This window comes from Phalacrocorax aristotelis, chromosome 23, assembly GCF_949628215.1.
Source record: "Phalacrocorax aristotelis chromosome 23, bGulAri2.1, whole genome shotgun sequence".
In the NCBI taxonomy this organism is placed as follows: Eukaryota; Metazoa; Chordata; class Aves; order Suliformes; family Phalacrocoracidae; genus Phalacrocorax; species Phalacrocorax aristotelis.
In genome coordinates this window covers 4,538,796-4,558,008 of record NC_134298.1, presented here as the reverse complement: position 1 = coordinate 4,558,008, position 19,213 = coordinate 4,538,796, and the positions used below count along the sequence as shown (strand labels likewise).

Genomic DNA, 19,213 nt, shown 5'->3' with positions numbered 1-19,213 from the left:
GCGCTGCGTGTGCGGCCCACGCGGGGACGCGGGGGGATGAATCACGCCGGGCCGGGGCCGCGGTGAGTCACGGCGGGGGCCGGGCGGGGCGGCGCGGGGCACACGTGCGTGCACGCGGGACACGCGCGGACACACACGCGTGGGTGCCCGAGGAGTGGGAGGCTGAAGGAGGGGCGGCGGCGGGAGGGACCCACGGGGCTGGAGAGGGGCGGACCAAGGGACGTGCAGGCGGGACGGACGGACAGACCCGGGGGGGGGGGGGGAGGGCGGTGCTGCCACCTCCCCTTTAAGAGGCGCGGCCGCATTCCTGCCTGCCGACAGGCGGCGCGGGGCCCTTAAAGGGGACGTTCCCGCCCGCCCCCTCCCGGGGCCGCGGGTTCGCGTCCCGCCCCAGTTGCTTCCGCCTCCGGGGCCCGGGCCGCGCCGCTGCCATGGTAACGGAGGGGACACCGGGGCGGCCCCGGCCGGTGGGGGGCAGGTTTGGGGTCCCTATGGGCAGGTTTGGGGACCCTATGCTGGGGGGGGCCTGGCCCGAGAGAGGTTTGGGGCTTTTATGGGCAGGTTTGGGGTCCCCACGGGGGGGGGGGGGGGGGGGCCGGCCCGGAGGGGCTTGGTTTGGGGTCTCCATGGGGAGGGGGCCTGGCCCAGAGAGGCAGGTTTGAGGTCATATGGTGGGGGACCTGGGCTGAGGGTACGTTTGGGGTCCCCACGGGGGAGCAGAGCCTCCTCCCTGGTCCCATGGGGTCCCTGCAGGGTGGGCCCAGCGGTGGGGTGCAGGGTGTCCCCCCAGTTTCCCGGGAGGGAGGGAGCGGGGACCCCCCTCTGGTGGGGCAGGGTGGCTTGGGGGTCCCCACTGGGCAGGGGGGCACCCCATGACAGCAGCTGGGGGTCCCCCACGTCCTTACCCCCACCCCATTCCTTCAGGCCTGTCGCCTCCAGAAGCTGTTTGGGGCCGATGGGGACCTGGCGGACGAGGTGAGGGACCGGGCAGGACCTGCCTGGCACCGGTGGCGGCCGTGGGGACACCAGTGACGGCCATGGGGACACCAGCTGGGCCTGGTGCCACCCCAGCACCCTGAGTTGCCCCACCAGGGTGGCTTTAACCTGCCCAACGGGTGCTGGCAACTTGTTAAGTGGCATTAACTCATTAAGAGTTTTCGTGCTCTTGGCTTTAATCCCCAGGGGCCATTGGGGCAGGGTCCTGCGCTGGCCTGGTCACCCCTTGGGTGGCTCTGGGGGGGCACACAGGGGGGACACAGGGGGGACACAGGGCTGTCTGGCTGCCCAGTGCCTTCTCTTCCCGCAGGATTTCCTCTCTGCCGTGGAGGATGCAGAGAACCAGTTTGCTGTCCCTGGACGTTTGTCACCCAGCGGTGGCCTGTCCCCAGCCCCCAGCCTGCAGCCCGTCTGCCCGCTGGGACCCCAGCTTGGTCACCGTGCCGGTAAAGCCCCCGGCCTGCGGCCCCTTGCTGGGCAGGGGGAGCAGCCTGTGGGCTGCTGGGGACCCCCAGCCGGGGGAGCGGCCCCCCAGGATGAGCTGGACAACGATCTCCTCCTGGCTGCCTGCATGGAGCTGGAGGGCCCCGAGCTGCCGGCGGGGGCTGGTGCTGCCCGGCCGCCCCCAGGCCGGTGGGACAAGCACCCACAGATCCGTGCGGGGCAGGGGAGCCCCCAGGAATGGGCAGCCCCCCAAGAAGCTACGTGTGGGAGAAGAGCTGGTGTCCTCAGGTTCTGGGGGGCGGGAGGAGAAGCAGGACCCCCTGCCCACCCCCACAGGCAGCTCCCGCTCCCAAGCTGGCGCTGCGGCCCAGCGCAGCCTGTGCCTACCCGCCCCGACCCCCCACTCCCCTGGGAAAGCCGGGCAGGTCCTGGGGGTCCAGCCCTGCTCCCCAGGGCCCAGCCCCAAGGCCTTTCCAAGTGTCCCCGTGCCAGCCAGGAGCGAGCAGTTCCTCCGTGGGGCTGCGGGTGCCGCAGACCCCCACAGCACCCCGGCAGAGCTGCCCCCCACCCCAGCTGCCCCCTGCCCACCCGCCGGCCTTGATGAGCTGTGTGGAGCCCCAGCAAGGCAGCCGCTCAGGCCGGTGCCGGGCAGCCTGCAGACGCCGGTGGTCACCAACCACCTCGTGCAGCTGGTGACGGCGGCCAGCAAAGCGCCCGGAGCCGCCCCCCGTCTCCCACCGCATGGGAAGACTCGCCGGTTCCCGGGGCCTGCCGGGATCCTGCCTCAGCAGGTGGGTCCAGGGGATGGGACGGGAGCAGCTGGTGAAGGGATGCAAAACCCCGGGGCAGCGTCAGAGCCTTCCCTGCGTGCCCTGTGATGTCTCTCTCTCTCTCCTGTAAGCATGCTGGGAAGCACCTGGAGGAGATCCTTGTTTCCGCTCCCCAGACTCCGGCTCATGGGGCTGTGGCAAAGCCGCGCACGGAGGTAACCCCTGCTCTGGTGCAGACCCGGCACTGCTGCGGGCAGTCCCCAGGCCCTGGCTTTGAGGGTGATGCTGGAAGGGGTGGGGGTCGCTGGGGCTCCCCCATGCTGTGCTGGGGCTGCGAGGCGTGCTGGCTTAGCTCTAGGGTTGTGACCGTGACCACAGTTGTACTGTGAACCCAGGGACTGCCCAGCTCCTCTCCACCCACGGAAGAGGATTTCGGGAAGGGCCCCTGGCTTGCCATGAAGACGGAGCTAGGGCTGGACGAGAGGGACCCCAGCTGCTTCCTCAGGACCTACAGTGTGATCATGGTGCTGCGGAAGGTGAGGGGGGAGCTGGCCCTGGGGACTTGGCTTCCCAGCTCTCCCCTTGCCCCTTGGAGCCATTTCCAGGGCCAGGCATTGGTGTGGGGAGGGGGCTGAGCTGGGCTGCCTGTGGATCTCCGGTGGCCTTGCGGGGCTGCCCTCAGGGACATCGGTATGACGAGGGTCTGTGTGTACAGGCAGCCTTGAAGCAGCTCCCAAAGAACAAGGTCCCCAGCATGGCGGTAATGATCAAGACCCTGACCAGGACCAACGTTGATGCTGGAGCTGTGTTCAGGGACCCGACTGGTAAGCACAGCCGTGCTCGTGCCTGGGTCGGGCTGGGGCTCCCAGCCGTCACTCCTTGTGGCTAACGGGTCCCCTCCTTGTCCGCAGGAGAGATGCAGGGCACGGTCCATCGCCTGCTGCTGGAAGAGAGACAGAGTGAGCTCAGACCTGGCTCGGTGCTGCTGCTGAAGCAGGTAGGAGATGCGGAGGCAGATCTCTGGCAGCAGCCACACGTTTGGGACTGTTTCTGCCACAGGCACCATCATCAACCCATGATCACCACCAGCTGCTGGGCTCCCATCCCACGGGAATGGGATGAGGGGCTCTGCCAGCTCCTCCCCAGGCTGCGGCTGGTGGTGCCATCGCAAGCTGGAGCTCTGGCTCCAACCCACGGCTCTGTCCTCACAGGTGGGTGTCTTCTCCCCATCCCACCGCAACCACTACCTCAATGTCACCCCCAACAACCTGCTCAAGATCTACCCGCCGGAGCCCGAGGGCAGCTTCTCGCAGCCGTTGCCAGCGCAGCAGGAGGTGAGAGAGGGCAGGGTGCTGCTGGCCCTGGAGGCACAGGGATGTTGGGGACCCCCTGAGGGTATTACCAGGGGGTCTGGACTGCAGGGACTCTCACAAGCCACCAGGGAGGAAGGGGGAGGTTTGGGAGGGGCAGATAAATCCTCCTGTGGGTCCCCAGCAGTTCATCTCCACTGGGTTTTGCAGGTCCCTGCCCAGGCTGGGCTACTCCGGGAGCTCCCTGCGCAGCCCCCCCGGGGCATCCCTGCCCCTGGGGACTGGGGACGGTGGCAGACAAGCAGCCACAGCACAGAGCAGTCTCCTGGGGGCTTCTCCCTGCACCCGCAGAGCCCTGGGCCTGGGCGAGAAGAGGCGGTGGGAGCTGATGGCTGCGACATGGGTGAGCTGGACCTGCACTAGGTGGGGAGGAAAAGATCGATGTCCTGGGCTTGGGCAGTGTCTCCCCTCCCCTGTAATGCCAATGGGCGTCTTGTCCCATCACGTCCCTGGTATGTGGAGTTGATTATTCCTCTATACACGTGTAAAACTCGTGCGTTTCATCCTCCCTGTGCCTGTGCAGATGACCTGGACGGGCTCCTGGGAGAGCTGCCTGAAGATTTTTTCTCCACTCCGGCCCAAGCTGACTGCTGCTGACCTCAGGGAGCTGCGGCACGGCCGGGGAGATGGTTACTGCTGGCGTGGCCTGGGCTGCACCATGGCCTGGTGAGGAGGACACCGAGCAAGCAGGCGAGGCACTGCCTGCCCGCCTGCTCCTTTCTGTCTGTTGTATTTGCTCTGGAGCCGAGAGCTGGGGGAAACCGGGGAGTCCGGGGTAGACACGGCCTCAGCGCCTGTCCCTACTCCTCCGGGCGGGCTGGCCCCTCTTGGCTCCCAAACCTGCATTAAAGGGCTGTTCTGTCCCTGCCTTGCCCTGTGTGTTCATGTGTCACCATCCTCTCTGCCACTGCAGCCAGCAGTGCCCCTCTGTCCCCTCTCTGCTGAGCTCCAGCACCCCAAACCCTTCCCCTGGGGGTGTCCCTGCTCTCCCTCTCCTCTCCCTGCAGGGTTGGGGAGTACCCAGGGCCCAGCCCAGCCCCTTCAGACTGTCCCTTCTCGCACCCACCAACAGGTTAAACTCCCTGGCAGCCCTGTGCCAATGTGACTCTGTTTACCAGCCCAGGGAAGTTATTTATAGGGCGGCCTGGCCTGGGCCCTTGATTCAGCATTTGTCCGTGGGGTGCAGCCCTATTTACAGCCCCAGCCAGGCGCAGAAGGCAGCTCGCAGCACCCCGAGCCTCCCCCTGCCCTCCCAGGATACCCATGGCCCAGGAAACCTTCGCCTTCACCTCCTCCGCCCTGCGCTCGCTGCGGCTCCAGCGGGAGCTGCTGGAGCAGGAGGATCGCCGGCGAGCCCTGGCCTGGGAATCAGCCACGCGGCGGTTCCTGCCGGCAGCCCCCCGGCGTCCCCTGACCCCCGCCCGGCGTACCCAGTACTGCCGCGACCCCGCCGTCCACAACGCCCTGTACACTGGGGACCTCGTGCGCATCAAGAGCATCTTCACGGATGAGACTACTGCAAATCTGGTCCTGGAGACGGTCAGCGAGGAGCTGGTGTGGTCGCCTGAGCAGGGTATGGGGCCAGGGACTGCGTGGGGCCGGGGGGCTTCCTTCCGTTCCCCCTGGGATCCCTGCAAAATAACGGGTGGAGCCTGGGCAAGGAGTGAGGGCTGAGGGTGCAGCTCCTGGGGGGCTGGGGGGAGGAGGGCTGCCTGCTCTGATCTGGGGGTGGTGGGACAGGGAGGGCGCCCTGGGAAAGGGGGGGTGATCCCAGTTTGCTTATGGTGGAGGTGGGGGGATGTCGGGGTTCGCAACCCCTGGGCCGGGGTCTGGTGTTGGGTGGGCGGGCAGGCCTGGGCTAGGCCCCCCACGAGTGCTCTCCCCCGGCTGACACCTGCCTATCTGGCAGGCCTGTGGGTGCTGAGCCCCCGCCGGCAGCAGACGTCAGCCCTGCGTATCGCCGCCAGCCGTGGCTACAGCGACTGTGCGCGGCACCTGCTGCTGCAGGGAGCCGAGGTGGACGCGGTGGTAGGGGGCCGGGCCCCCCTGCACGACAGTGCCGCCGCCCCCCGCCCCGACTGCACCCGCCTGCTCCTGGCCTTCGGCGGCGACCCCAACCTGCTGAGCGCCGAGGGCTCGGCACCCCTGCACCTCTGCACCGAGCCCGACAGCCTGCCGTATGCCCCGCCCCTCGCCCCGCCCCTGAGGACCACGCCTCTCGTTTGCATACAGAGCCCCGCCCCCTCATACACCCCACCCATGCTCCAGCCAACCCTGCAGGGAGGGCCCTCTCCAAGGGGTGGCCTCATCTGCATGTTGGGCTCCACCCACTCAATCTGCATACCGCACACCACCCACATGGGCAACATAATCTGCATGCCGAAGCCCCGCCCATGCACTAAGCTCCTCCCACACCCTCCTCTGCATGCCAAAGGACCACCCCACACACCCACCAGCAAATCTCCACCCACATGCTGAGGCCCTCCCCAACTGGCACGCTCATTTGCATGCTAGGCTCCACCTCCCACCCAAACCACACCCACCACTTTTAAGCCCCACCCCCTGGGCTTAGCCCCACCCACGCACCAGCCACACGTGGCGCCAGAGCCCCGCCCCCGGCGCCAGAGCCCCGCCCCCGGCCCCACTCCAAAGCCAGGCCCTGCCCCTAGGTACAAGCCCTGCCCTTCCAGGGCTCCCTGGCGAGACCCCCCCCCCCCCCACCCCTCCCCCCCGCAGCACCCATGTCGCTGCAGTCCTGGAGAGTGGCCCTGGGGATGCCGGGGGTATTGGGGAGGGGGGGGTCCCTAGGGGCTGTTGGGGTGGGGAAGCCCAGGCGATACTGGGGGTCTCAGGGAGTACCCCCAGCCCCAGCTCACCTGTGTGTGCCCCCCCCCAGGTGCGCGGAGCTGCTGCTGGCACACGGGGCACGGGTGAACCTGGGGACGCGGGACCGGCAGGTGACAGCCCTGCACGTGGCGGCGCGGCAGGGGCTGGTGGCCCACGTGGAGCTGTACCTGCGCCACGGGGCCGACCCCTCGCGCCGCAGCCGCCAGGGCGAGACCCCCCTCAACGCCGCCTGCGCCGCCGCCGAGCGCCCGGAGGACGCCGAACGTTACTACCAGGTGGCCCAACGGCTGCTGGCGGCCGGCGCCGACGCTGGTGCTGCGGGCCGCAAGGACCACACGCCGCTGCACAATGCCTGCAGTAACGGGCAGCCGCGGCTGGCGTGGCTGCTGCTGCGCCATGGGGCCGATGCCACTGTCCCCAACTGCGCCGGCTACACCCCCATGGACTGCGCCCTCCACGCCGTCGAGGAGTACCGGGACCAGCGGCCCGAGGAAACCATCGCCCTCCTCTTCGACTACGGTGCCGCCCCTGTCCACCCCAAGGTGGGTGATCGGGGGGGTGACGGGGGTGCGGCGGCGGGGTGTCCCCCTCACCTCAGTGACACAGCTCTGCTGACAGATGCTCAAGTTCTGCTGCCGGCACCCGCCAGCGCTGGAGGTGGTGCTCAATGCCTATGACCGCATCCCCCCCGCTGAGAGCTGGGTGGGGGCCGTGCCTCCGGAGCTGTGGGAGGTAAGGGGGTGGCCGAGGTGGCCACCAGCCCCCAGGCTTGTGCCAGCACTGGTGTGGCCAGCAGGAGCCGGGCAGGGATGGGGCCCCTGTGCTCGGCCCTGGGGAGGCCCCACCTCGAATGCTGGGCTCAGGTTTGGGCCCCTCGGGACAAGAAGGGCCTGGAGGGGCTGGAGCGTGTCCAGAGAAGGGCAGCGGGGCTGGGGCAGGGTCTGGAGCACAAGTGTGCTGGGGGGCGGCTGAGGGGGCTGGGGGATTTAGCCTGGAGAAGAGGAGGCTGAGGGGAGCCCTTCTCGCTCTCTGCAGCTGCCTGAGAGGGGCTGGAGTGAGGGGGGTTGGTCTCTGCTCCCAAGTCACCAGGGACAGGACAAGAGGGAACGGCCTCAAGCTGCGTCAGGGCAGGTTTAGGTTGGATGTGAGGGGAAAATGTCTTCCCTGCCAGAGCGGTCAGGCCCTGGCACAGGCTGCCCAGGGAGGTGGGGGAGTCACTGTCCCTGGGGGGGTTCAGAAAACCTGTAGACGTGGCCCTTGGGGACATGGGTTGGAGGCCTGGGGGTGTTGATTGACAATTGGACTTGATGATCCGAGAGGTCTTTCCCAACCCTAACAACTCCAGGGGCTGCTGGGTGCCCTGTTCCATGTGCCCCCCCAGCTCACTCACCCCCCTCCCTGTCCATCCCCTCCCCTCTCCAGGAGCACCAGGATTTCTACGCCTCGGCCGTGCGCATGGCGGGGCAGCCCCGGCGGCTCCAGCACCTGGCCCGCTGTGCCGTCCGGCGGCACCTGGGCGCCCGCTGCCACGCCACCGTCCCCAAGCTGGCCCTGCCACCCCCCCTGCGCCGCTACCTCCAGCTGCCCCCCGAGGGGCTCATCTCTTGAGGGCACCCCCCAGCCCCCACCGCCCTCTCGGGGCGATTAGGTAGGGGGTTGGCTCTGTGTCCCCCACTGGGCGGAGGCCCCGCCAAGTGTCCTGGTGTGAATAAAGGATGTGACAGAGGTGGCTCTGGGGTGACTCTTGGGGTGTCGCCTGGGGCATCCCCTTCCCCACGGGGACTGGCAGGGCAATGGCTGCTGCACTGGGTGAGAGAGGGCGGAGGGTCATGGGGACCGGGAGTGGAGGTGGCGGACAGGGGCTGGGGAGGACAGGGGCTGGCAGGGGGGGGTGACAGGCCCAGGGGAGGTGACAGCCATGCCCAGAGGGGTCATGCCCAGGGGAGGTGACAGGCCCAGGGGAGGCGACAGCCATGCCCAGAGGGGTCAGGCCCAGGGGAGGTGACAGGCCCAGGGGAGGCGACAGCCATGCCCATGGGGGTCAGGCCCAGGGGAGGTGACAGGCCCAGGGGAGGTTACAGCCATGCCCAGGGGGTCAGGACCAGGGGAGGTGACAGCCATGCCCATGGGGGTCAGGCCCAGGGGAGGTGACAGGCCCAGGGGAGGCGACAGCCATGCCCAGAGGGGTCAGGCCCAGGGGAGGTGACAGGCCCAGGGGAGGTGACAGCCATGCCCATGGGGGTCAGGCCCAGGGGAGGTGACAGGCCCAGGGGAGGCGACAGCCATGCCCAGGGGGTCAGGACCAGGGGAGGTGACAGCCATGCCCATGGGGGTCAGGCCCAGGGGAGGTGACAGGCCCAGGGGAGGTGACAGCCATGCCCAGAGGGGTCAGGCCCAGGGGAGGTGACAGGCCCAGGGGAGGCGACAGCCATGCCCAGAGGGGTCAGGCCCAGGGGAGGTGATAGGCCCAGGGGAGGCGACAGCCATGCCCAGAGGGGTCAGGCCCAGGGGAGGTGACAGGCCCAGGGGAGGCGACAGCCATGCCCAGAGGGGTCAGGCCCAGGGGCGGTGACAGCCATGCCCAGAGGGGTCAGGCCCAGGGGAGGTGACAGCCATGCCCAGAGGGGTCAGGCCTGGGCGGTGACAGGCCCCAGGGACACACGATGCCCCCAAAGCCCCGCCCCCACGCCGTGACCCCGCCCATCAAGCCCCGCCCATCAGCGCAGACCACGCCCGTTCCCTCAGCCTGGAGGCGTGGCCCGAGCGCTCCGCCTTTCCTTCCCGACGCCATCAGCGCGCGCCGGGACACGCCTAGTGGGCGTGGCGGCGCGGCAGTTACGCGCTGCGTGCGCGCCCCGCCCCCCTCCCCCGCATTCCCCCCCCTTCCCCGCCCTCGTCCCTCCCGCCGCGGCGGCGGCGGCGGCGGCGGCGCTGTGACGTGGCGCTTCCGGCGCGCGGGCGGGCGGCGGCGGGAGGTGGTGAGTGAGGGAGGGAGGGGGGTAGTGCGGGCGGGGCCGGGGACACGGACACCGGGACCCCCCTCAGAACCACCGGGACCCTCCCCGGGCCTGTCGGGGATTCCCGGGATACCCCCCGGAACGACCTCGGGCTCCCCCCGGGATCCCTCGAGCCTGTCAGGGACCCTCGGGATAACCCCGGGCCTGTTGGGGATCCCCCCGGACCCCTCTGGAACCCCACCGGAGGCCCCCCGAGCCAGCCAGGGACCCCCCAGAATCCCCCCGGAACGCCGGGGGAATCCCCCGATCGTTCAGGGACCCCCGGGACATCGCCCCCGGACCCCTCTGGAATCCCCCCCGGGAACATCCGAATCTGTCAGGGACCCCTCTGGACCCACCCCCCGGGACCCCCTCGGGCCTCTCAGGGTCCCCCGGGCCCCGCGGGACACCCCCCGGGCCTCCCCAGGCCCGGCAAGGACGTCCCCACCCCCCCCCCCCCCCCCGGACACCCTGGGCCTCCCCGGGACCCTGCCTGGGCCTCCCCCCGCAGCCCCGGGCCTGCACCGCCCCCCTCAGGGGGTCCGACTCCCACCGGGGCAGGAGGGGGAGGCCGGGCGAGGGGCCACTGCGGGAGGAACCGGGAGAGCTTTGCCCGCCGTGAGCCGGGCTCCTCGCCCCGCTGACGGCCGCTGCTCTGCCTCCTCCCAGGAGCTGCTCGGCGGTAGCGTGACCCCAGCGGGAGCCCACCGGGACCCTGCCCGGCTCCGGCTGCAATTACAGGTGCTGCGTTCGTGATCGGCGCGGGGGAAGCGACAGCATCGCCCTCCGTCCCGGCGCGGACGAGGTAATCGCTCCTGAGCCATCAATTCTGCCTCCTCAGAGCAATCCCGCGTTTGCCAAGGGGCTGCCCCCTCCCCTGCCCACTCAGAGCTCCCCACGCCTGTGGGGCTGCCCCACGGGCATCGCCCTGGCCCTTGCTCGCGCTGATTTAGTATCTCGATAACAAAAAGGAAATGTCTGCAGTGAAGAAACCTCCCTTCCTTCCAGGTCTTTGCGCCGTTGGAGCAGCAGCAGGATTTACTTTGAGGCCGAACGCAACCACGGAGCAGCCCCGGGGGTTCCCGCTGCCGCCACACGGCCAGTTCGTGCCCGTCCTGGGGGTTTTGTGGTGGAGTTGAGCCAAAAAGCAAGCTGCTGGGGTGGGGGGGGGTGGGGAATCCAGCTCCAAAATGGAGCCCCTCGCCGCCACCTTCATCCAAGGGGTGGGGGACGAGGTGACGGTGGCGGCCGGTGTCGTGGTGCTGGTCCTGGCTCTGGTCCTGGCGTGGCTGTCCACCTACGTCGCTGACAGCAGCAACCAGCTTCTGGGAACGATTGTCGCGGTGGGGGACTCCGCTGTCATCCGGCTCGGCCACGTGGAGGGTACGTGGGGACGGCAGGGGCTGCCGAAGCCCTGGAGCCCCCCGGGGTCCCCGAAAACTCAGAGGAGAAGACAGAAGAGGAAGGGGGGGCAGCGTCGGGGCCAGCGGCGGAGCAGGGGGCCAGCGGCAGCCCCCCGACCCCAGCCTGGAGCAGCTGCTGGACATCCGGAGCTCGCCGAAACAGACCTCGGGCGCTGAGCCCGGCGCCCTGGGGGGGCCGCCCGCCGCAGCGGGGAGCGACCTGTGCTCCGGCCTCATCAAGATCCGCCTCAAATTCCTCAACGACACAGAGGAGGTGGCCGAGGTCCGGCCCGAGGACACTGTGGGGGGGCCTCAAGAGGTAAGTCCCGAGGCGGGGGGGACGCGAGGGAGCGCTGCCTGGTGGCAAACCCACCCACGGCTCTGTGTGTCCCCCTTGTACAACCAGCCCCCACCCAACCCTTCTGCCCGAGAACAGCAGAGGGGTTTCAGCTGTTCTCGCCGCACTGCCGCCCCGGTGCTTTGCCGAGGGATCCCTCCAAAAACAACGAGGAGCTATAATGAGTTTAAAAGATGAGAGGGTGCATGGTGGCAGCGCTGTCGCTGTCCCCCCGAGCTGCAACCCTCATCGATTTTACGATGGGGGCGGTTTCCCCCAGCCCCACTCACTTTAGGTGCCTCTGTGAGCCCCATCCCTGCCGCCTTCTCTCCTGCAGCAAATATTTCCCGGGCCAGGAGAGCCAGATGAAGTTCATCTATCGCGGGCAGCTGCTGCAGGACCAGGGGCGGACGCTGCGCTCGCTCCACATCACAGACAACTGCGTCATCCACTGCCACCGCTCCCGGAGCGCCGCCGCCGCCGCGCCTGACCCCAGTGCCGCCACTGCCGCCCCCGACGCCAGCGACCTCCCCCTCGGCACGGGGAACCTGATGGTCCTCGCCATCGTGGTGGTGCTGGCGGTCACCTGGTATCTCCGCATCAACTACCGGCAGCTCTTCACTGCCCCGGCTACCGTCTCCTTGATCGGTGTCACCTTCCTGTTCAGCTTCCTGGTGTTCGGGATGTACGGACAGTAGGGACGCGACGGGGGGTGCCGCGGCCTCCCTGCAGCCCGTCCCCATGGGAGCGCGGCGCTCGGGCGGGTGCCGCTTTCTCCGCTGCGGCCTTACGGTGACCAGAGCTGGCGCGGGGGGAGCTTGGTGCATCCTTCTCTGTCTTGGTGCTGGACTTTGTCCCCCCCCAAGAAGGGGCTGCGCTCCCCCCAGATGTTGTCCCCCTCCCTCCCAGCCCCAAGCTCAGCTCTGGGGAGGAGAGCCACGCTCCGTTCCTGCCCTCCGCTCCTCTCCCAGCGCGTGTGCCAGCTCTGCGGACTCCAGCGAGCTCCCACGCTCGCTCAGGACAGTGTTGCACCCCCCCCCACCCATCCTGCCCCATCCCCTTTTCTGGGGCAGGCTCTCGGCCGCGGTGACGGGCAGGGCAGGTACGAGCCCAGGGTGCCGCACCGGAACGGGCTGCGGCTTCCTCTCAGAGACTTTAAAGCAAATAAAAGGTGTAACGTCAGCCCGAGCGTTCGCCTTCCTGCCTGAGGGGTGGCTGCTGGTGAAACCGCAGCCAGCTCGCCACCCTGCTGCCTTCCCCCGCTGCTTTTGGGAAGTATTTGTTCAAAAAAAAAAAAAAAACCAAACCACCCCAAAAAGACAGACCCCCCCAGTTGGATTTTGGTAAATCAAGGGGTGGGAGCTGAGCTGGGCTGGGGGGTGGGGTGTGTGTGTTTGCAACGGCCCTGCTTAATTAAACACAGGTAATTAAGCAGGGTCCTGGCACCGCACAGCAGCCACGAGCCGGAGATACCAAGTCAAGATGCAGTTTTATTTACAGGGGCAGCCACAACCCACTAATGGGACACACAGACCTTACAACGGCTCAACTACCCGTACGGGATGGAGTACGTGCGCAAAAAATACAAGTCTCAAGCCCGGGGGGGACCCGGGGCGGGGGGGGGGGGGGCACTGGCTCTGCCATGTGGGTGAGGACACAGACCCCGGGGGGGGTGACAGGGCACCTCCAGGCCCCCCAGCCCCATTACGCCCCTTGGACCCCAAATTGCAGCCCTTCTCCTGAAGCTGGAGGGGCTGGGGTCGTCCCTTTGGGTCACTGTGCCCTCCCCAGGCGGTGGGAAGGGGGGGACCCAGGGTGGTCCTCCGTGTTTCTGGGTGTCTGGGACCCCCCTCCCTGTCCTCGGGTCGCCCCCCCCCCCCCCCGCCCAGGGCACGCGAAGGCCAGCTCGGCGTGCTCCGGTGGCCAGGGCCCGCCCCCAGCCCCAAAGCTGTGCCAGGAGCTACCGCCAGCCACAGCAGGGAGGGACCATAGGGGTCCCCATGCACCTGGGGAGCCCCCCCAGCAGTTTGGGGTGCCCGGGGCTCTGTGGGGACACCCCGGCTCCTGCCACAGCACTAGCCTTTAGCAGCAGTTTTAAAACAATAGTGAATCCAGAGGCGAGAGCACCATAATTTGCGAGACCCACCGAAGTGACCGGCCACCCCCACAGCAAGGGCGGGGGGACAGGAGCAGCTCACCCCCACCCCAGACACTACAGCTGACCTTGGGGTGTCAGACAGCTGGAGGGGGGGGGAGCAGGAGTCCACAATGGTGGGGGCTGAGCCAACCCTGCCCCCCCAACCCCCCGTGACAGAAAACAGTCAGAGGGACTCCCTTCCCCAGGCCCGCACAGCGGGGCGCTGGGCCCGTCCCCCTCCCCCAGCTTAAGCCTGGAGCTTGTGGGGGTACAAACACCAGCCAGAGCTGGTAGGGTGGGGGGGGTCCCCAAAGGACCACCCCCTCCGCCCCGACTGCAGCAGCAGGACCCCAGACATGCAGGGACACAGCACTGCCCTGGGGCTGCCAGCCTGGGGGGGGGCTCTGCCTTGAAGCTGGGCTGTGGTATGTTCCCCCACCCCGCCAGTTTGCGCTGGGGCGGGGTACGGCAGCCCCCAGCCCAGCCAGGCACGCAGGATGTCCCCCCCCTCCACACTCAGAGGCCAGTTTGGAGCAGGGAAGGTGACAGCAGCTCCCCCCCACCCTGAACTGGGGCCAGAGCCCCTCTGTCCCCCACAAACAGCCCCAAACATGAAGGATGCAGCATGCAGACCACCCCCCTCCGGGACCCCTGGGGCCTGGGCAAGCCCTGCGGAGCCCCAGATACTCCCTGGCAGCCAAATCCAGCCACTTACAGCAGATTGAGGATGTGAGGGGGTCCCCGCTTGTTTCCTCTGAGCAGGAAAAAGCACCCCCCCTTGAGCCGGCCCGACCAGCGAGTGCCAGCCCAGGGCACGGAGAGGGGGAGCAACCCCAGGCCAGGGGCTGACCCCAAAACTGCTGGGGCAGGAGGGATCTGCACCCCCATCACCCCGCTCCAGGGCTGCCCTGGGAGCACCCGGTGCCCCCTGCCCCGCTGGGGTAAGGGTGCTCTGGAGGAGCGAGCGTGGGAGGGGGCAGAGCCAGTTTTGGTTTTTTTTTTGGGGGGGGGGGGGGGGGGGGGGGGCAGTTGGAAGGGAAGGGGGTGCTGTGTGCCCCATCTCCAAGTGAGACACCCCCTCAGAGCTCCGATGGGAACCCCACATACAAAAACTATGTCACAGAATAAATAGAGGCTCCGGGGTGGGGGGGTGGGTGGAGAAAGGGGGGGCTTCCAAATCCAGGCCCCCCTCCCTCCCCTACCCCCTGCAGCGATGGCCAAGTCCTCCATCCTCCGCGCCCTGGGTACCCGCTTTGTGTCCGAATCGCAGAGCTGCCCCAGCTGGGGTGGGAGGGCCTGCCCTGGCCCGTGTCCGTCTGTCTGTCCGTCCATTCCCCCCCCACCCCCTCAGCTCCGCTGCGCTCAGTTGATGTCGTCGTAGATGCTGGGGGTGTGGGGCGCGGGGGTTTGGGCTTCTTCTTCTTGCTGGAGCCGAGCCCTGGGGCGCCACTCACCAGCCCCAAGTGGGGCTTCTTCTTCTTGGTCTTGCGGGACTCGGAGTTGTTTGTACCTTGGGAGTGGGGGGAAGGGAGGAGATGAGGGTGTTGGGGAAAGCTGGGACAGCATGAGCACCCCCAAAGCACAGAGGATCCCCCCATCACCAGGAAAGTACCCCAAAATGTTTCCCCCACCCCAGGAAGGTGGGTCCCAGCAGATAATCTAGGGATTCTTTGAGGTGGCTTTGGATAGGCACGGTCCGTCTGTCTGTCCCCTCTTCTGCTGGGGAGACGCCAGGACTACACAGTTTTACCCCCCCAGAGGGGTCTGTGCCGCAGGATCTGCCCCGTCCCCCCCAAACACTCACTGGCTTTTGAGGAGGCCGAGTCTGAGGGCGAGATGTCGGAGGAGCCGTCCCACTGCAGCCGGCTCATGATGGCCTGGCTCTCCGCCACCTCGAAGCTGTCGTTCTCCACGCTGCCCTCCGCCTCGGGCAGGGACCTGGGAGGAGGTGTTACAGGGGTCCCCAGCCCCCGGGATGGGGGGGACAGAGCCCCCGGTGCTGCACCCCTTGACGTGAGGGAGATGCCAGGAGCTCGATCCAGCTCCCCGGGACCCGGCTGGGTTGCGCATCCCGATCCCGGCCTCCCCAGAGGTGTCCCTGTCCCCATCCCCACCCTGCTCGGGACCTGGGTGCCCCGTGCAGCCCCCCCAGTGGGGGCTCACAGTGGGTGCAGAGCCTCGTCCCCATCCCCACAGTGCCGGGACCTTCTGGACCCCGTGTGTGCTCACTTACGCAGAGGGACCGAGGAGGTAAACCCGGACCGATCTCCGCTGCTCATCTGTGTGCTGGGGACAACGCAGGGACCTGGCGGAGGAGGCACAGGGCTCAGTCAGGCATTTTGCTGTGCCCCCCACCACCCTCAGCTCCCATGGGGATCCAGGCACCCTGGGGGCGCCCCCCAAAGTCCCTGCGGCCCTACACCAAGCAGGGAAAGCCCAGGAGGGTCTCACCTGGTGCACATCTTCTTGGTGTGCTCGGAGATCACCCCACATTGCTGGGGAGAGAAGGAATAGGCGAGTGGGTGGAGGAGCAGCCACGCAGCCCTGAGGCTGCGCTCCACCACGATGGCCCTGCGGACCCCAACCTCCCAGTGCCATCCTGTCCCCCCAGACAGCCCAGTTCCACTGCCCCAGGCCACCACGGCCCCCAGGATCAGGGCCCTTCTGCTCAGCAGGGTGTGGGGCATCTCCAGGGGAAGATGCATGTCCCTGTCACCGCATTCAGGTCATGGACGTTCCTGTTCCCAGCCTGGAAGCCAGCCCTGCCAGGGCAGAACTAAGCCAGGAGAGATCTTGGGGGTCCCAGTCCCCATGCATCCCATCCGCCTGGGGACGGGGCTTCTCTGCGCCTGTCGGTGCCTCCCGAGCCCCCATGTCCCAGGCACGCACCGTGGTGAGCAGCGTCCGCAGCTCCTCGGGGCCCAGCGTCTCGTAGTTGATCCCCGTCAAGTTGCTGTACTGTGGGGGGCAGAGAGCGGCGTCAGGGCTGGCAGGGGTCTGGGACAGGGCCATCAGGGGCTGTCAGGGGCCGGGGACCAGGGCCGTCCCGAGGGCCAGAGGGGTGGACCGGGTGCCATCTCCCTCCGCCCCAGGCTCACCTTGAAGGGATCGGGGTTCCCACCAATCTCGCCTGGAAGAGAGAAGGGGTAAGGAGGGTCCCCCGGGGGTCCCCCCCCCCGCCACCAGCCCCATCCAGGGAGAGCCCCACCTCCGAACAAGCCCCGCCCACCCCAAAAGCCCCGCCCCATTCCTTGCTCCGATCCCCACAAGCCCCGCCCCCGCCGGAGCCCCGCCCCCGCCCCACCCACTCACCATTTTTGTGTTTCAGGGACTTGGACCTGCGGGGCGAGTTGGGGTTCTGCAACGAGAGCGGGGGCCGTTGCGGGGTGCAAGGTGCCACCCCCCGTTCCCCACATGCCCCCTGCCCCATCCCCCTCCCCCAGCAGCGCCCCCCACCCCCCAGCCCCCTCACCTTATCTGATTTCCTCTTCTTTGCTACAGGGAGAGACAGACAAGGGACAACTTTTACCTTTTCTGGTGGATTTAGCCCCAGCGGCTGCAGCAGCCACCGCCAGCCCACCCTCCAGCCCCACTGCCGGGACCCTCCCCCTCCCCAGAGATGGGGTGTGGCAGTCGGGGACCCCCACACTTGGCTGCTCTCACCCCGCCACCCACCGCATGCGTGCCCAGGACCCCGGGTTCAAGAGCCACGGGGCAGCTGGACGTGTTCCCCCACCCCTCAAAGGGAGTCAGGGACCCCCGGCCGAGCTGGCACCCGCACACCCTGCGTCCCCCCACCTTTCTTCTCAGAGCCGTAGGACCAGTCGTTGTCGTTGATGTCGTCGTTGTCCTCCTGGTCGCTCTCCGACTTGTTCATGTTGTTGCTGCTCGCGATCCTGCACAGGGAAGGGAGGAAGGTCAGGGACCCACAGCTGGGATCCATCCCACACCCTCCCTGGCACCCCGAGATCCACACCCGGCACCCCACCAGCTCCGCCATGCCCACCCCAGACGGCCCCAGCCCCAGACCCCAGCCCCAGCTGCCACCAAGGGAAGGGCGGGGACAGAGGAGCCAGGATTCCCAGTTTATTTTTCCAGGAAGGAAGCAAGAGGAGCTGCAGGTGGGACTGCAGGGTTGGGGGCAAGGACTTGCACCCCCACAATGAAAACCAAGGAGTGGGGAGAGCCCGGATGCCCAGTTTCCATCCCACACTCCTCAGTGCTGAGATGCGGGTGCCCAAATCCTCTGCAACCCCCACTGAGAAGACAGGACAGCCCTACAGCCTCACTCCCCCTTTGTGCCTCGGTTCCCCCACGCAGGGGGGCACTGTGGGAGCCCCCAGCCCGGCGTTTTGGGGTGGGGGGACGCGCTCACCTCCGGTTGGCAATGCGGCTGCTGTTGCGGCCCATGCCCAGGCACTTCTCCAGGTGGGGGGCGAAGCGGGAGGCGGCGATGCTGCGGCTGCAGTTGGGGCACACGCACTCCTTGTTCTTCCACTGGTTGTAGACCTGCCCGAAGATGTCCACGCCGGGCTGGTCCACGATCTCTGTGAGAGGCACACGCGTCAGCCCCCCCGAGACCTCCCTCTGCTGTGGGGGCAGCGCTGGCTGTGTCCCCCAGCTCCGGTGCTTTGCTCTCGGGGGGTCCCTTGAGCTGCTGGTCCCTTCCCAGACCCTCAGCATGGCTTTTGGGGCCTGACACCAGTGGCAGCGCAGCCTGGGGGGGCCTCTCCTACCCCCACCCACCCGTGCTCCCCCAGGGCAGGGCACTGTGCTTCGGTGCAACGTTTTTGGGGTTCAGTTCACCGCAGGGGTTTACAACATGGCTCCTCTGGGATGGGCTGGTCACGTCCCGGCAGCACTGGCACTGCCGGGGGGACGCTCAGGCCACCGCGTGTTTAATCCTCCGCGGCACCGCTCGTGCCCAAATCCCTACACGTGGGATCGAACCGCCCCCACCCCCCAGCCTCTCCGTGGCTCTTCCTGGTGGCACCGGGAGCGGGACACTCGCCGTGTCCCTGCTGCTGGCATCACCCCGTCCCCGGGGAGCCACGGGGCGCTCACCGAAGTCCTTCATGCTGTCGGGGTCCGTGTCGTCCAAGAAGAAGTAGCCGCACTTGACTGCCCGGTGGACTTCGAAGCAGAGGCCCAGGCAGGCATCTTCCACCAGGTCCGTGTAGATCTCGTGCGCGATGGCCTGGGGCAAGGGTTGGGGGGGGGAAATGACAGACTGTTAGAGATGATGAGGGAGGTAGGGGCTGTGGAGGGACAGATGGACAGCCTGGGGGGACAGACGGACAGCCCCGGGGGGGCCGCTCACCTCCAGTTTGCTGTTATCCAGGCCAGACAAAGACATATCCTCCATTTTCATTTGCAACTGCTCGCGGAGAAGTCACGCCGAACGCTCATAGCACAGGACACGCAGGGGGGGTCTCGCTGGGGGAGGGTGGGGGGGAGGCAAGGGTCATGCTGGCACCTCACCTGTGGCCTGCAGACCCCCCACCCGCCTCCCTTGACCCCACCCAGCCAAGAACCCACCTCACACCCTGGGGAACGGGCACCCCCTCTGGGGTGTCTCCAAGCCCCAAGAGGCAAAGTCCTGGGTCAAATCCCCTGAGGGATTAGGGGGGTGGAGGGGTGCACAGGGGTCCCCAACCTGGCAGCAACCCCCCCACAGAGCAGATCAAGGGAAGCCGGGGTCCCAGGTTTGGATCCGCTACCCGGTCCCCACCAAATCCCAGGCTCGCCTCTCCTTCCCGGGAGGGATGGCCGCTCCCCGCTCCTTTCCTCTGGATAAACACGGCCTCTCCTGGCCGGCTGCCATCGGGGGGGGGGATCCCCTGCGCCCCCACTGCCAGCCTGGGACGTGCCTGGCCGTTACCAAAGCATCAGGTCCCCCAGGAGCCCCCCCAC

The 19,213-nt window shown here is 67.9% G+C and overlaps 4 protein-coding genes across 5 annotated transcripts; 3 read left to right on the top strand and 1 right to left on the bottom strand.

The window, feature by feature from the left end:
• Nucleotides 1-309: 309 nt before the first annotated feature.
• Nucleotides 310-4,443, top strand: HROB (homologous recombination factor with OB-fold). The gene is given in 13 exon segments (XM_075117191.1): nt 310-434; nt 925-975; nt 1,307-1,687; nt 1,689-1,781; nt 1,783-2,062; nt 2,065-2,231; nt 2,342-2,425; nt 2,606-2,746; nt 2,926-3,034; nt 3,122-3,207; nt 3,422-3,544; nt 3,731-3,923; nt 4,104-4,443. Coding segments are annotated over 13 exon segments (1,785 nt in total). The 5' UTR covers nt 310-431; the 3' UTR covers nt 4,178-4,443.
• Nucleotides 4,444-4,747: 304 nt separating this feature from the next.
• On the top strand, nt 4,748-8,152 carry ASB16 (ankyrin repeat and SOCS box containing 16). Of its 2 annotated transcripts, XM_075117193.1 has the most exons (5): nt 4,754-5,153; nt 5,490-5,757; nt 6,477-6,969; nt 7,046-7,159; nt 7,850-8,152. In XM_075117193.1, exons 1-5 carry the CDS (start codon nt 4,844-4,846, stop codon nt 8,033-8,035), a joined length of 1,371 nt encoding a protein of 456 aa, XP_074973294.1. In that variant the 5' UTR covers nt 4,754-4,843; the 3' UTR covers nt 8,036-8,152. The 2 variants fall into 2 exon arrangements, with proteins under 2 accessions (XP_074973295.1, XP_074973294.1); XM_075117194.1 differs by lacking the exon at nt 7,046-7,159 and having other exon boundaries at nt 4,748-5,153.
• Nucleotides 8,153-9,432: 1,280 nt separating this feature from the next.
• On the top strand, nt 9,433-12,345 carry TMUB2 (transmembrane and ubiquitin like domain containing 2). The gene is given in 4 exon segments (XM_075117222.1): nt 9,433-10,228; nt 10,432-10,849; nt 10,851-11,140; nt 11,497-12,345. Coding segments are annotated over 3 exon segments (891 nt in total). The 5' UTR covers nt 9,433-10,228; nt 10,432-10,613; the 3' UTR covers nt 11,862-12,345.
• A 2,168-nt stretch (nt 12,346-14,513) lies between these two features.
• Nucleotides 14,514-18,760, bottom strand: ATXN7L3 (ataxin 7 like 3). Its single transcript, XM_075117216.1, is given in 13 exon segments — nt 14,514-14,694; nt 14,697-14,810; nt 15,105-15,238; nt 15,534-15,605; nt 15,752-15,795; nt 16,190-16,258; nt 16,399-16,430; nt 16,613-16,658; nt 16,773-16,795; nt 17,099-17,196; nt 17,676-17,847; nt 18,365-18,497; nt 18,621-18,760. Coding segments are annotated over 13 exon segments (1,020 nt in total). The 5' UTR covers nt 18,672-18,760; the 3' UTR covers nt 14,514-14,662.
• Nucleotides 18,761-19,213: the final 453 nt, after the last annotated feature.